The sequence below is a fragment of the Engystomops pustulosus genome, chromosome 7, assembly GCF_040894005.1.
Source record: "Engystomops pustulosus chromosome 7, aEngPut4.maternal, whole genome shotgun sequence".
NCBI lineage: Eukaryota > Metazoa > Chordata > Amphibia > Anura > Leptodactylidae > Engystomops > Engystomops pustulosus.
The window spans coordinates 39,611,258-39,624,710 of NC_092417.1; the positions used below are offsets into that span (position 1 = coordinate 39,611,258).

General features: G+C 42.6%; 1 protein-coding gene across 2 annotated transcripts in view; it reads right to left on the bottom strand.

The window, feature by feature from the left end:
• Positions 1-13,453, bottom strand: part of SLC25A21 (solute carrier family 25 member 21) — a 206,144-nt gene that overhangs the window by 63,906 nt on the left and 128,785 nt on the right. For both annotated transcript variants that reach the window (XM_072115548.1, XM_072115547.1), the window contains exon 4: positions 1,551-1,634. In XM_072115548.1, coding sequence (XP_071971649.1) covers positions 1,551-1,634 — 84 coding nt within the window. The remainder of the gene's footprint in view (positions 1-1,550; positions 1,635-13,453) is intronic.

Genomic DNA, 13,453 nt, shown 5'->3' on the forward strand with positions numbered 1-13,453 from the left:
GTCAGATAGGAGGCCATGTATAGTGGACTAAATCCAAAAGAAAGGGTTAATAGATGGAATACTGTTTCCTGGAATTTGAAATTGTTGAAGGTAAATATTTTTGGATGTACCTAGAACCTAGTACCATTTATTCTTACATTTCGAATTATGAAGTTATGCCCCAGGCTGATCGCTATACTAAAAATAACTAGGAAGGAAGCCAGCTACTTCCTGACACTTTTTTTCCCAGCATTCCCTGTAATGGTTGTACTAATTTGTAACTAGCCTGATCTCCCCAAGCAATCAAGAGACTCAGCAGGTGGCAAAGGCAGAGGCTTCATAAACTAACAGTGGTCATTGCTATGGACCAAAGCAAACTTATTTCTGCCCCCGCCCGCTTATCAATAGAGCGTAACTTTGACTTATGCTCTTTCAATAAGCGCAGGCAATTTTTGTTAAAAAGTCTTAGATAGGATTAGAACTCAGGATCGTTGGTATCGGTGGCAGACTGATAGCCAGAAACTCACTTGTTATTAGAGTTGGGATACTCTTAGCCTAAAAGCCTCAAAAGCAATCTTCTTTATTACAGGCATGAAATACTAAATACAGAGATAAATCAGTAAAAATCCATATCTTTATGTAGAAATATTTCTATAAATATATACCTCAATGGGGGTCATTTACTAAGGGCCCGATTTGCGTTTTCCCGACGGGTTACCCGAATATTTTCGATTTGCGCCGATTTTTCCTGAATTTCCCCCGGATTTTGGCGCATGCACGCAACGGAAATGGGGGGGCGTGGCCGAAGAAAACCCCGACGGATTCGGAAAAACCACCGCTTTTTTTTTTAAAAAAGTGACACCTGGTAGAATCGCCGGAAGACCCGAATCCATTGCAGAGAACGTGCCGATGGATCGTGAATGGACCGGGTAAGTAAATCTGCCCCAATGTCTCCATATGCTTGAAAAAGATTTATCCTAACACCGAAACTTCGCTAAGGAATAGAAGATTAACCCTTCTTTTCACCTACATTGGAGAGCTGCCTCTTCATTGGATATATTTATGTGACACACGCCAGGGGACCTATGGCTTTGCACTCATCGGCGGTTGTGCTGCTTTGGACTTTCTTGTTTTTTTTTCCATATGTCCATATAGATATCCCTCCATATTTCTAGGATATGGCTATTGAGGCTTTTGGGCTAAGAAAATCCTCATTCTAATTGCAGTCGAGCTTGTGGTTCACCAAACTATATTGCTTACTCTTATAACAAGGGTCTTCAGGTCAAATTCCTTTAGAGACACACCATGTAATAAAATATTTTAACTGGCATCTCCGGAGCAGTGTGAGTGTTGAGAGGAGACTGTCCCCTATGTTAGAAGGGATCGGGAGTAGACACCACTGTAGATCCATCTAATACAAAAGTCTAGTGCTGAATATTTCAGCTTTCACTCATCTAGATTGCCTTGGTTATTCTTGGCAATTTTTTTATTGGTATTTTGAGCTGGTATTACCAGCCTGGCACTTGCTTTTAGATTTAGTGCAATGTCCTTGATGCAGGATATACACTTACCCCTCACTGCGGTAGATCTTCTTGAAACAGTCACCCAAGCTCTTATAATTGGATGGATCAGACGTGTTTCTTTGTATCTGAAATCTAAACAGAAGACAAGTATTTAATAATAATAATCGTTATTTATATAGCGCCATCATATTTTGTAGCGTTATAAATCATAGGGGACATATACAAATATATTACATTACAGAGCACAAACAGTGATATGAAACAATAGGAGTGAGGGCGCTGCTCACAAGAGCTTACAGTCTATGAGGATGTAGGGGTGACACAAGAGCTTACAGTCTATGAGGATGAAGGGGGTGACACAAGAGCTTACAGTCTATGAGGATGAGGGGGTGACACAAGAGCTTACAGTCTATGAGGATGTAGGGGTGACACAAGAGCTTACAGTTATGAGGATGAGGGGGAGACACAAGAGCTTACAGTCTATGAGGATGAGGGGGTGACACAAGAGCTTACAGTCTGTGATGATGAGGAGGTGACACAAGAGCTTACAGTCTATGACAGTGATGGCTAACCTATGGCACTGGTGCCAGAGGTGGCACTCAGAGCCCTTTCTGTGGGCACTCAGGCCATCACCAGAGATGACTCCAGGTATCTACCTGCAGTCCCACACAGCCCAGGACTTGCTGTGCACAGAGCTATTTTAAAGTGACAGCTCTACTTGGGACTATTTTCTGCTTTATTGGTGTCCTCAGATGCAGGTATCAATGAAAACTGTGACAAAGAATGTAGTATAAATCACAAATTAAATTTCTGTGTTGGCACTTTGCGATAAATAAGCGGGTCTTTGTTGTAGTTTGGGCACTCGGTCTCTAAAAGGTTTGCCATCACTGGTCTATGAGGATGGAGTCGGTGACACAAGAGCTTACAGTCTATGAGGATGAGGGGGTGACACAAGAGCTTACAGTCTATGAGGATGAGGAGTGACACAAGAGCTTACAATCTATGAGGATGAGGGGTGACACAAGAGCTTACAGTCTATGAGGATGAGGGGGTGACACAAAAGCTTACAGTCTATGAGGATGAGGAGGTGACACAAGAGCTTGCAGTCTATGAGGATGAGGGGGTGACACAGGAGCTTACAGTCTATAAGGATGAGGGGTGACACAAGAGCTTACAGTCTATGAGGATGAGGGGGTGATACAAGAGCTTACAGTCTATGAGGATGAGGGTGGACACAAGAGCTTACAGTCTATGAGGATGAGGGTGGACACAAGAGCTTACAGTCTATGAGGATGGAGTGGGTGACACAAGAGGTATAAGAGCTTGTATAATGTTCCATCCATTTTTTTTATAAGGGAACAGAATAAAATACAGGCGGTCCCCTACTTAAGGACACCCGACTTACAGACAACCCATAGTTACAGACGGACCCCTCTGCCCCATGTGACCTCTGGTGAAGCTCTCTGGATGCTTTACTATAGTCCCAGACTGCAATGATCAGCTGTAAGATGTCTGTAATGAAGCTTTATTGATAATTATTGGTCCAATTACACCAAAAATTTTGAAACTCCAATTGTCACTGGGGCAAAAGAAAAAAAATTGTCTAAAACTTCCATTATAAAATATACAGTTTCGACTTACATACAAATTCAACTTAAGAACAAACCTCCAGACCCTATCTTGTATGTAACCCGGGGACTGCCTGTAATGTAATAAATAAAAAGTAGAGTAGCCTGGAGCTTGGCATATATATGGTATTTGCCAGATAAGCAACGGGAGGAGGACATAGGAAGGATTAATAAAGAGAGAGTTGACAATTCATGCAGTTAGCGAGTGTGATGGAGGTTGGGTATTAGTCTGATAGTCCAGGGAAGGTCATTCCAGGGATTTGGTGCAGCTTGAGAGAGGAGACGTGAGAGGTTCGAATTAAGATAGAGTTCATCTAAAATCACTTGCAGATAGAAGAGCATGGCTTGGGAGATAGACAGAGATGTGAAAAGAGAGATAGGGAGGTGCAGCTTTATTCAGAGCTTTGTGGATGAGGATTATTATTTTAAACTGTATTCGGAAGGAGATGCAGTGACTGGCAAAAACTGGAGGCATCTGTGTAACATTTGGTCTGAAAGACGGCCTGGCTGCTGCATTAAGAATAGATTGTAGAGGAGAGAGTTTAGTGAAACTTCAGTCAGTGTCAGCAATTGGCCCTAGAGATCTGTGCAACCATTGCTTTGTGTGTTATAAGTAGCTGTGGAACTGTGGAAAAAAGTTCAGCTACAATCCTGGAATATACATGCCTTTTTCACAGTCTTGCTGCTACTAACACCACACACGGGTTAGTATGGTTACACAGATATCCAGGGAAAATACATAACTGCAGTTTTGTATGGTCAAACCTGCTGGTAGATCAATAATAGAGCTGTATTTAAAACATATTGCCCTGAAAAAGAACATCAAGTAGTACTTAACAATCCTGTTATATGTATGTGTATATGTACACAAAAAGATTATCCTACAGTCCTTATATAAGTGTGCCATACAGTAAGATGTGTACTGATTGTATAATACATATATATCAAGGGGGTACATGTATAGAGCAGCGTATAGCACTGGTACTGGTGCTACATCTGTGCTCAGGACAGGTACACCGCCCCACCAGGATCATTAACATGTCACACCTACAGCAATAACACTGTAATAACAAAAAAGTGATTGTTCCCGGCGCTCCCTGCCCCCACCGTCCCACCTTGTCCCATGGTTTCCCTGCGGAGAGTAGATGGGGACAGGATGCACTCAGTTAGTGGCAGGTTTCACGTTGCTATGTCTGGAATTTTGATCTTCAGATCCTGTTGCCTCCGACTCCTCTGGACTCCAATTTAGCAGCAGGGACATTCTCGTTTTTTTGTGTTTAATGGTCGTAGAGGGATTTACACGAGAAGAAAGGTGCAGTGCACATTTTTTTTGTTGTTTTAAGCCTTTGAACAAACTGTTTTTATGTTCTCTGTGCAGCGCACAAGTTTTCTGTTTCCATTTTCTCCTGCAGAACATCTTGTCATGTATCCTGTATTAGTTATATTACATCATAATGGCTTCAACAATGTCCGGAGGATTGTGGCGTCTATACAACACCCAAACTAGATAAAACGTATATAATAATAAATCCTTACATAGCTCCATCATACTCCACTGAACAGATCATATGGTACATATACAAAAAGACGGAAGAGTAATATCATGTTCAGATGAAACAATGGGAATAAGAGCCCGGCTCACAAGAGCTTACAATCTATGAGGAAGAAGGGAGGACACGGGAGGTGACAGAGCTTGTATAATGGTCCAAGTATTTTTTGCGTGGGACCACAAAAACGGATGACAAACGGACTGGCAACAGATTATACACTGGTGACATATGGACCTCAAAAATGGACAATGGATTTCGTTTCTTTCCCCTTCAGTATGTACACAACAATTGCTGGCCAGACCTCTTATAGACATTAGATTGTCAGCTGTTAAGATCAACATTCGAAAGTTTAGACAACCATAATGGACCATTCTGTGGACTAGCAGAAACTGGATCTTTATCTGCAACTTACATTTCAAACCATGTCTTTATCTACCTGGGGTTCAGTATCTTACGGAACCAGAATCCTATGGATGAGATGTCATCTAAAAGATGAGATTCTAATATATGATGTGACGCCAAATGCAGGTCAACACTACAGAAAATAGGGGTGTCTTTAGTGAAACTCCAACTGCAGCCTCTAATACTGACTCATTTCAGGCAAAATACTCTTTGCTCATTGTCACTTGGAGGATTCTTTTATAAGTAAATGGGTAGAGATCTTACATAAAAGAGGGAATTCAAGAAAGGACATTTCATCCTCTACCTAAGGGGGCTAGAAGTTTAATAGGGTAAACGATATGGTGACAGTTTCCCTTTAAAGGGTGAAATGGGTTCCATCTGTGAAGAAATTGTGCACACACAATATTCTCATGTATCATAGACAACACACAGACATGGAATAGTGACTGAAGCTCACAATACGTGTTCTGGCCCATCCACAGAGGTTACTCAGCCCAAACTTTGCATTTTGATCTTAGCGTTGTGAAAGCTGAGTGGATAGAGGAAATCTAAGAGCCCCCATTTAATGTAACTCAGGTTTCTGAGGAGCCAATGCCATTGTCTGCTGCTACCATATCTCCATATACAAGCAGTCCCCGGGTTACGTACAAGATAGGTTTTGTAGGTTTGTTCTTAAGTTGAATTTGTATGTAAGTCAGAACCGTATACTTTATATAGTAACCCCAGCCAAATTCTTTTGGTCTCTGTGACAATTGGATTTTAAATATGTTGTCATCATAACCAGGATTAAAAGTAAAGCTTAATTGCAGACACCTGTGATAACTGTTATAGGTGTGTATTGTAGCCTAGGACTAAAGTACAGTAATTTATCTATATCCTGAGGTCCGTTTGTAACTAGGGGTCGTCTGTAAGTCGGGTGTTCTTAAGTAGGGGACCGCCTGTACTATGATATAACTAACTACAAGATGTAAGACATACAAAGCCTGTGTATTTGTAGCCAGATACAGACAGAATGATGATTTGGCGTGAAATCCGTCTCTTATTTCTGGCATCTGATGTGTAGAAGATCATAAGGAGATCCTTACAAGCCGCCTAGTCATGTTATTTTATCACCAGCGGTGACTCTGCTGCTAACTATCTGGCGGCCACAAAACTCTAGGAATCTCCATTCATGACCCAACGACTGGCACCCTGGGAGTCACAAGAGCTGATGGGTTAAAGATGTTCCCATGTAACCAAAGCAGGTTTTTATATGGGGCAGGGGAGACACTGGCAGCCCGCATCAGGTTACAGCCGGGGTATACAGGAGCAGACTTGTGCAATCCCTGTCCTCTGGTATTTACCACAGACCATTACTAACAGCGGCTATAATAATGACTACTACACAGCTCCATATCTTACATGATGCTATGCTCATTTTTGTAATTGTAAGTTTTCGTCTGATTTAATGATTTTGGTTTACATGTGCTTCAGTTTACACTGGTTTATGTGAACAAGGCCGACGTATACAAAATATAATCATTTTACAGATATCAAATATGAAAAAGTATGTGACACTTATTTTTAGACACCTTATTATTATTTTGAGTATATGTCACAATACTGATAAGGGGGAGAGTTATCAGAAGGTTTTGAGGTAAAACCATTCTAGTGGCCCATGGAAACCAATCAGAGCTCAGCTTTAATTCTAAAAACAACTGTGGGAAAATGAAAGCTGAGCTGTGATTGGTTTGGCTCTCAAAAACGTCTGATAAATCTCCCACATTATGGGGGAGATTTATCATAAGTATCTTAGAGCAGAACTGTTCTAGTTGCCCATGGCAAGCAATGAGAGTTCAGCTTTCATTTATCCAGAGTTGTTTTTGAAATAAAAGCTGAGCTCTGATTGGTTTCCATGGGCAACAAGGACGGTTTTACCTCAGAAACTTGATGATAAATCACCCCTACTTATTTTGTCAAGCATATACAGGGTGTGTGTATATATGTACGTGTGTATATTAACATGCATTTGTTTTCATTTCCCAGATTTCCATGTATTTATATGTGTGTGTGTTTGTGCATAGTGTATATGTAATAGTAATCTTATTATATATTCCGTAGCTTTACAAATCATAGGGGACATATACAAATATAATAATACATTACAGAGTACAAACAGTCATATGGAATAATAGGAGTGAAGGCCCTGCTCACAAGAGCTTACAGTCTATGAGGATGAGGGGTGACACAAGAGCTTACAGTCTATGAGGATGAGGGGGGGCAGAAGAGCTTACAGTCTATGAGGATGAATGGGGTGACAAGAGCTTACAGTCCATGAGGATGAGGGGTCGACACAAGAGCTTACAGTCTATGAGAATGAGGGGGTGACACAAGAGCTTACAGTCTATGAGCATGAGGGGTGACACAAGAGCTTACAGTCTATGAGGATGAGGGGGGGCAGAAGAGCTTACAGTCTATGAGGATGAATGGGGTGACAAGAGCTTACAGTCTATGAGGATGAGGGGGTGACACAAGAGCTTACAGTCTATGAGGATAAGGAGGTGACACAAGAGCTTACAGTCTATAAGGATGAGGGGTGACACAAGAGCTTACAGTCTATGAGGATGAGGGGGTGACACAAGAGCTTACAGTCTATGAGGATGAGGGGGTGACACAAGAGCTTACAGTCTATGAGAATGAGGGGGTGACACAAGAGCTTACAGTCTATGAGGATGAGAGGTGACACAAGGGCTTACAGTCTATGAGGATGAGGGGGGGGCAGAAGAGCTTACAGTCTATGAGGATGAGGGGGACACAAGAGCTTACAATCTATGAGGATGAGGGAGTGACACAAGAGCTTACAGTCTATGAGGATGAGGGGTGACACAAGAGCTTACAGTCTATGAGGATGAGGGAGTGACACAAGAGCTTACAGTCTATGAGGATGAGGGGGTGACACAAGAGCTTACAGTCTATGAAAATGAGGGGGTGACACAAGAGCTTACAGTCTATGAGGATGAGGGGTGACACAAGAGCTTACAGTCTATGAGGATGAGGGGGGGCAGAAGAGCTTACAGTCTATGAGGATGAGGGGGTGACACAAGAGCTTACAGTCTATGAGGATGAGGGGGTGACACAAGAGCTTACAGTCTATGAGGATGAGGGGGTGACACAAGAGTTTACAGTCTATGAGGATGAATGGGGTGACACAAGAGCTTACAGTCTATGAGGATGAGGGGGGGCAGAAGAGCTTACAGTCTGTGAGGATGAGGGGTGACAGAAGAGCTTACAGTCTATGAGGATGAGGGGTGACACAAGAGCTTACAGTCTAAAAGGATGAGGGGGTGACACAAGAGCTTACAGTCTATGAGGATGAGGGGGTGACACAAGAGCTTACAGTCTATGAGGATGAAGCGGTGACACAAGAGCTTACAGTCTATGAGGATGAATGGGGGGACACAAGAGCTTAGTCTATGAGGAATATGTATGTATTTATATACAGTATGTGTGAGTATACAGTGGGCCCGAAAATTATTCAGACCTCTTAAAATGTTTTACTATTTGTTTCATTGCAGCCAATTGGCAAGATAAAACAGTTATTTTTTCTTCTTCTCATTAATGTTCACTCTGCACCCCATATTGACAGAACAAAAGAAAAAAGTAGATATTTTTGCTAATTTATTAAACAAGAAAACTGAAATATCAACATCGACAAACACTTTGTAGGTTCTCTCCGTGTTTGCATGCATTTCCCCCAGGTCCTCTGGTTTCCTCCCACACTCGAAAAAACATACAGGTAGGTTGAGTAGATTGTGAGCCCCATTGGGGATGGGAAAGCTCTGCGCAGTGTGTGCTATACAAATAAAGGAATTATTATTATTACCTGGCCATAAGTATTCAGCCCCTTTGCTGTGACACCCATATTTAACTCACATGCTGTCCATTTCTTTCTGCTTCTCTTCGAGATGGTTCTACTCATTCATTAGAATCCAGATTAAATTAAATAGATTGGACTTGATTACGAAAGGCATACACCTGTATATAAAAGACCTCACAGTGCATGTCAGAGCACATGAGAACCATGCGGTCTAAGGAACTGCCTAAGGAGCTCAGAGACAGAATTGTGTCACGGCACAGATCTGGCAAAGGTTACAAAAGAATTTCGGCAGCACTCAAGGTTCCTGAGAACACAATGGCCTCCATAATCCTTAAATAGAAGAAGTTTGGGATGACCAACCTGTGACCATTCCTGAAAATGGCTTCCACCAACATTCACCATCCAACCTGAGGGAATGGAGAGGATCTGCAAGGCAGATGATCCCCAAATCCTGGTGTGAAAAACTTGTTGCTTCTGGCTGCACCAGCTCCAAAGCTGCTTCTAATCACCGAGCAAAGGGACTGAATACTTATGACCATGTGATATTTCAGTTTTTCTTGTATGATAAATTAGCAAAAATATCTACGTTTCTGTTCTTTTTATGTGAAGTGCACATTAATGAGCAAAAATAAAATAGTTTGATCTTACCAATTGGCTACAATGAAACAAAGTGAAAAATCTTAAGGGGTCTAAATATATATATATATATATATATATATATATATATATATATATATACACATATATATATACACACACACACACTCACCGGTCACTTTATTAGGTACACTATGCTAGTAACGGGTTGGACCCCCTTTTGCCTTCAGAACTGCCTCAATTCTTCATGGCATAGATACAACAAGGTGCTGGAAGCATTCCTCAGAGATTTTGGTCCATATTGACATGATGGCATCACACAGTTGCCGCAGATTTGTCGGCTGCACATCCATGATGCGAATCTCCCGTTCCACCACATCCCAAAGATGCTCTATTGGATTGAGATCTGGTGACTGTGGAGGCCATTTGAGTACAGTGACCTCATTGTCATGTTCAAGAAACCAGTCTGAGATGATTCCAGCTTTATGACATGGCGCATTATCCTGCTGAAAGTAGCCATCAGATGTTGGGTACATTGTGGTCATAAAGGGATGGACATGGTCAGCAACAATACTCAGGTAGGCTGTGGCGTTGCAACGATGCTCAATTGGTACCAAGGGGCCCAAAGAGTGCCAAGAAAATATTCCCCACACCATGACACCACCACCACCAGCCTGAACCTTTGATACAAGGCAGGATGGATCCATGCTTTCATGTTGTTGACGCCAAATTCTGACCCTACCATCCGAATGTCGCAGCAGAAATCGAGACTCATCAGACCAGGCAACGTTTTTCCAATCTTCTACTGTCCAATTTCGATGAGCTTCTGCAAATTGTAGCCTCAGTTTTCTGTTCTTAGCTGAAAGGAGTGGCACCCGGTGTGGTCTTCTGCTGCTGTAGCCCATCTGCCTCAAAGTTCAACGTACTGTGCGTTCAGAGATGCTCTTCTGCCTACCTTGGTTGCAACGGGTGGCGATTTGAGTCACTGTTGCCTTTCTATCAGCTAGAACCAGTCTGCCCATTCTCCTCTGACCTCTGGCATCAACAAGGCATTTCTGCCCACAGAACTGCCGCTCACTGGATGTTTTTTCTTTTTTGGACCATTCTCTGTAAACCCTAGAGATGGTTGTGCGTGAAAATCCCAGTAGATCAGCAGTTTCTGAAATACTCAGACCAGCCCTTCTGGCACCAACAACCATGACACGTTCAGAGGCCTCAAATCACCTTTCTTCCCCATACTGATGCTCAGTTTGAACTGCAGGAGATTGTCTTGACCATGTCTACATGCCTAAATGCACTGAGTTGCTGCCATGTGATTGGCTGATTAGAAATTAAGTGTTAACGAGCAGTTGGACAGGTGTACCTAATAAAGTGGCCGGTGAGTGTATATATATATATACAGGCAGTCCCCGGGTTACGTACAAGATAGGGTCCGGAGGTTTGTTCTTAAGTTGAATTTGTATGTAAGTCGAAACTGTATATTTTATAATTGTAGATTCAGACAAAAAAATTTTTGGCCCCAGTGACAATTGGAGTTTAAACATTTTTTGCTGTAATGGGACCAAGGATTATCAATAAAGCTTCATTACAGACACCTTACAGCTGATCATTGCAGTTTGGGACTATAGTAAAGCATCAAGAGAGCTTCACCAGAGGTCAGAGGGGTCTGTCTGTAACTATGGGTTGTCTGTAAGTCGGGTGTCCTTAAGTAGGGGACCGCCTGTATAATATATATATATATATATATATATATATATATATATATATATATATATATATTATATATATATATATACACACACACACATACATACATACACGTCCATGTTGTAGAAAAAGTACTGCTATAAAAGCATATGTCACACCCATTCAGAAGGAATATCTGGTAGTAAGATACACATATTCCTTCCGCCTTCCTCTTTTTTTACTATATACAGGCGGTCCCCTACTTAAGAACACTCGACTTACATACGACCCCTAGTTACAAGCGGACCTCTGGATGTTGGTAATTTATTGTACTTTAGTCCTAGGCTACAATAAACAGCTATAACAGTTATCACAGGTGTCTGTAATGAAGCTTTAGTGTTAATCCTGATTCTTATGACAATCCAACATTTTTTAAATCCAATTTTCACAGAGACCAAAAAAGTTCTGGCTGGGATTACAATGATAAAATATACAGTTCCGACTTACATACAAATTCAACTTAAGAACAAACCTACAGACCCTATCTTGTATGTAACCCGGGGACTGCCTGTATAGTGTGTGTGTATATATATATATATTTTCACAGGCTGTCACATTGTGCAAGGAGCACTTCTCCCCTCCCACTGTGTGCTGAAACTTCCTTTGCTACAGTGAGATTATTTCAGGCAGGGCGAGTCATTGTAACAGCCTGTGAAGCTGCAAAATGGAAGGGATCCCGTAACATCCCCAGGAAGGAGGTTGTGGATAACAAATATAAGAAGATATCCACAGTCACATTGCCTGGATCTACCTGGATGGTAGATTTCCTTTCAAGAAAAGAATAAAATATTGGTTACTACAATTTTTATTTTCCTTATTGTATAATTAAGTACCATACTTCAGAAGCACACAGTTATTCTGCTTAGGTTGTATTGTTTTTTTGTGCAAAAAAAAGTTGTGGGTATAAATGCCAGCTTTGATATGGTGTCTGCATTATATTTATGTGGTCACAAACTAGAGGGTTAACCGAGAGATGATTATCAGTCTAATACTTTCCTTAGCCTCCAAGTGAGCATACAGCGACCTCTGACCCATGTAAATCAGAGTTCGCTGGGTTAATGAGCCGGATCGACCCCCAGAAGCCCACAAACAGTTTCCCCTTTCCTCAGTTCCATAAGGTCTCCAGATGTAAGACAGAAACATCTCCACATACTGACATCGAGCACCCGCTGAACAGGAGCAGACTGTTCACCTGGCCAACCATGCTACACACCGCAGTCACCTGGCCAACCATGTTACACACTGCAGTCACCTGGCCAACCATGCTACACACCACAGTCACCTGGCCAACCATATTACACACCACAGTCACCTGGCCAACCATGTTACACACTGCAGTCACCTGGCCAACCATGGTACACACCACAGTCACCTGGCCAACCATGTTACACACCACAGTCACCTGGCCAACCATGTTACACACTGCAGTCACCTGGCCAACCATGCTACACACCACAGTCACCTGGCCAACCATGCTACACACCACAGTCACCTGGCCAACCATGTTACACACCACAGTCACCTGGCCAACCATGTTACACACTGCAGTCACCTGGCCAACCATGGTACACACCACAGTCACCTGGCCAACCATGTTACACACCACAGTCACCTGGCCAACCATGTTACACACCGCAGTCACCTGGCCAACCATGGTACACACCACAGTCACCTGGACGACCATGCTACACACACACACAGTCTCCTGGACGACCATGCTACACACACACACAGTCTCCTGGACGACCATGCTACACACCGCAGTCACCTTGACGACCATGCTACACACCGCAGTCACCTGGCCGACCATGCTACATACCGCAGTCACCTTGACAACTATGCTACACACTGCAGTCACCTGGCCGACCATGCTACATACAGTAGTCACCTGGCCGACCATGCTTACACAGCGCAGTCACCTGGCCGACCATGCTATATACCGCAGTCACCTGGCCAACCATGATACACACTGCAGTCACCCGGCCAACCATGCTACACACCGCAGTCACCTAGCCGACCATGCTACACACCAGAGTCACCAGGACAACTATGCTACACACTGCAGTCACTTGGACAACTACGCTACACACTGCAGTCACCTGACCGATCATGCTACACACTGCAGTCACCTGACCCCATCTTTTATATATATGATCACATGATGACTTGTTG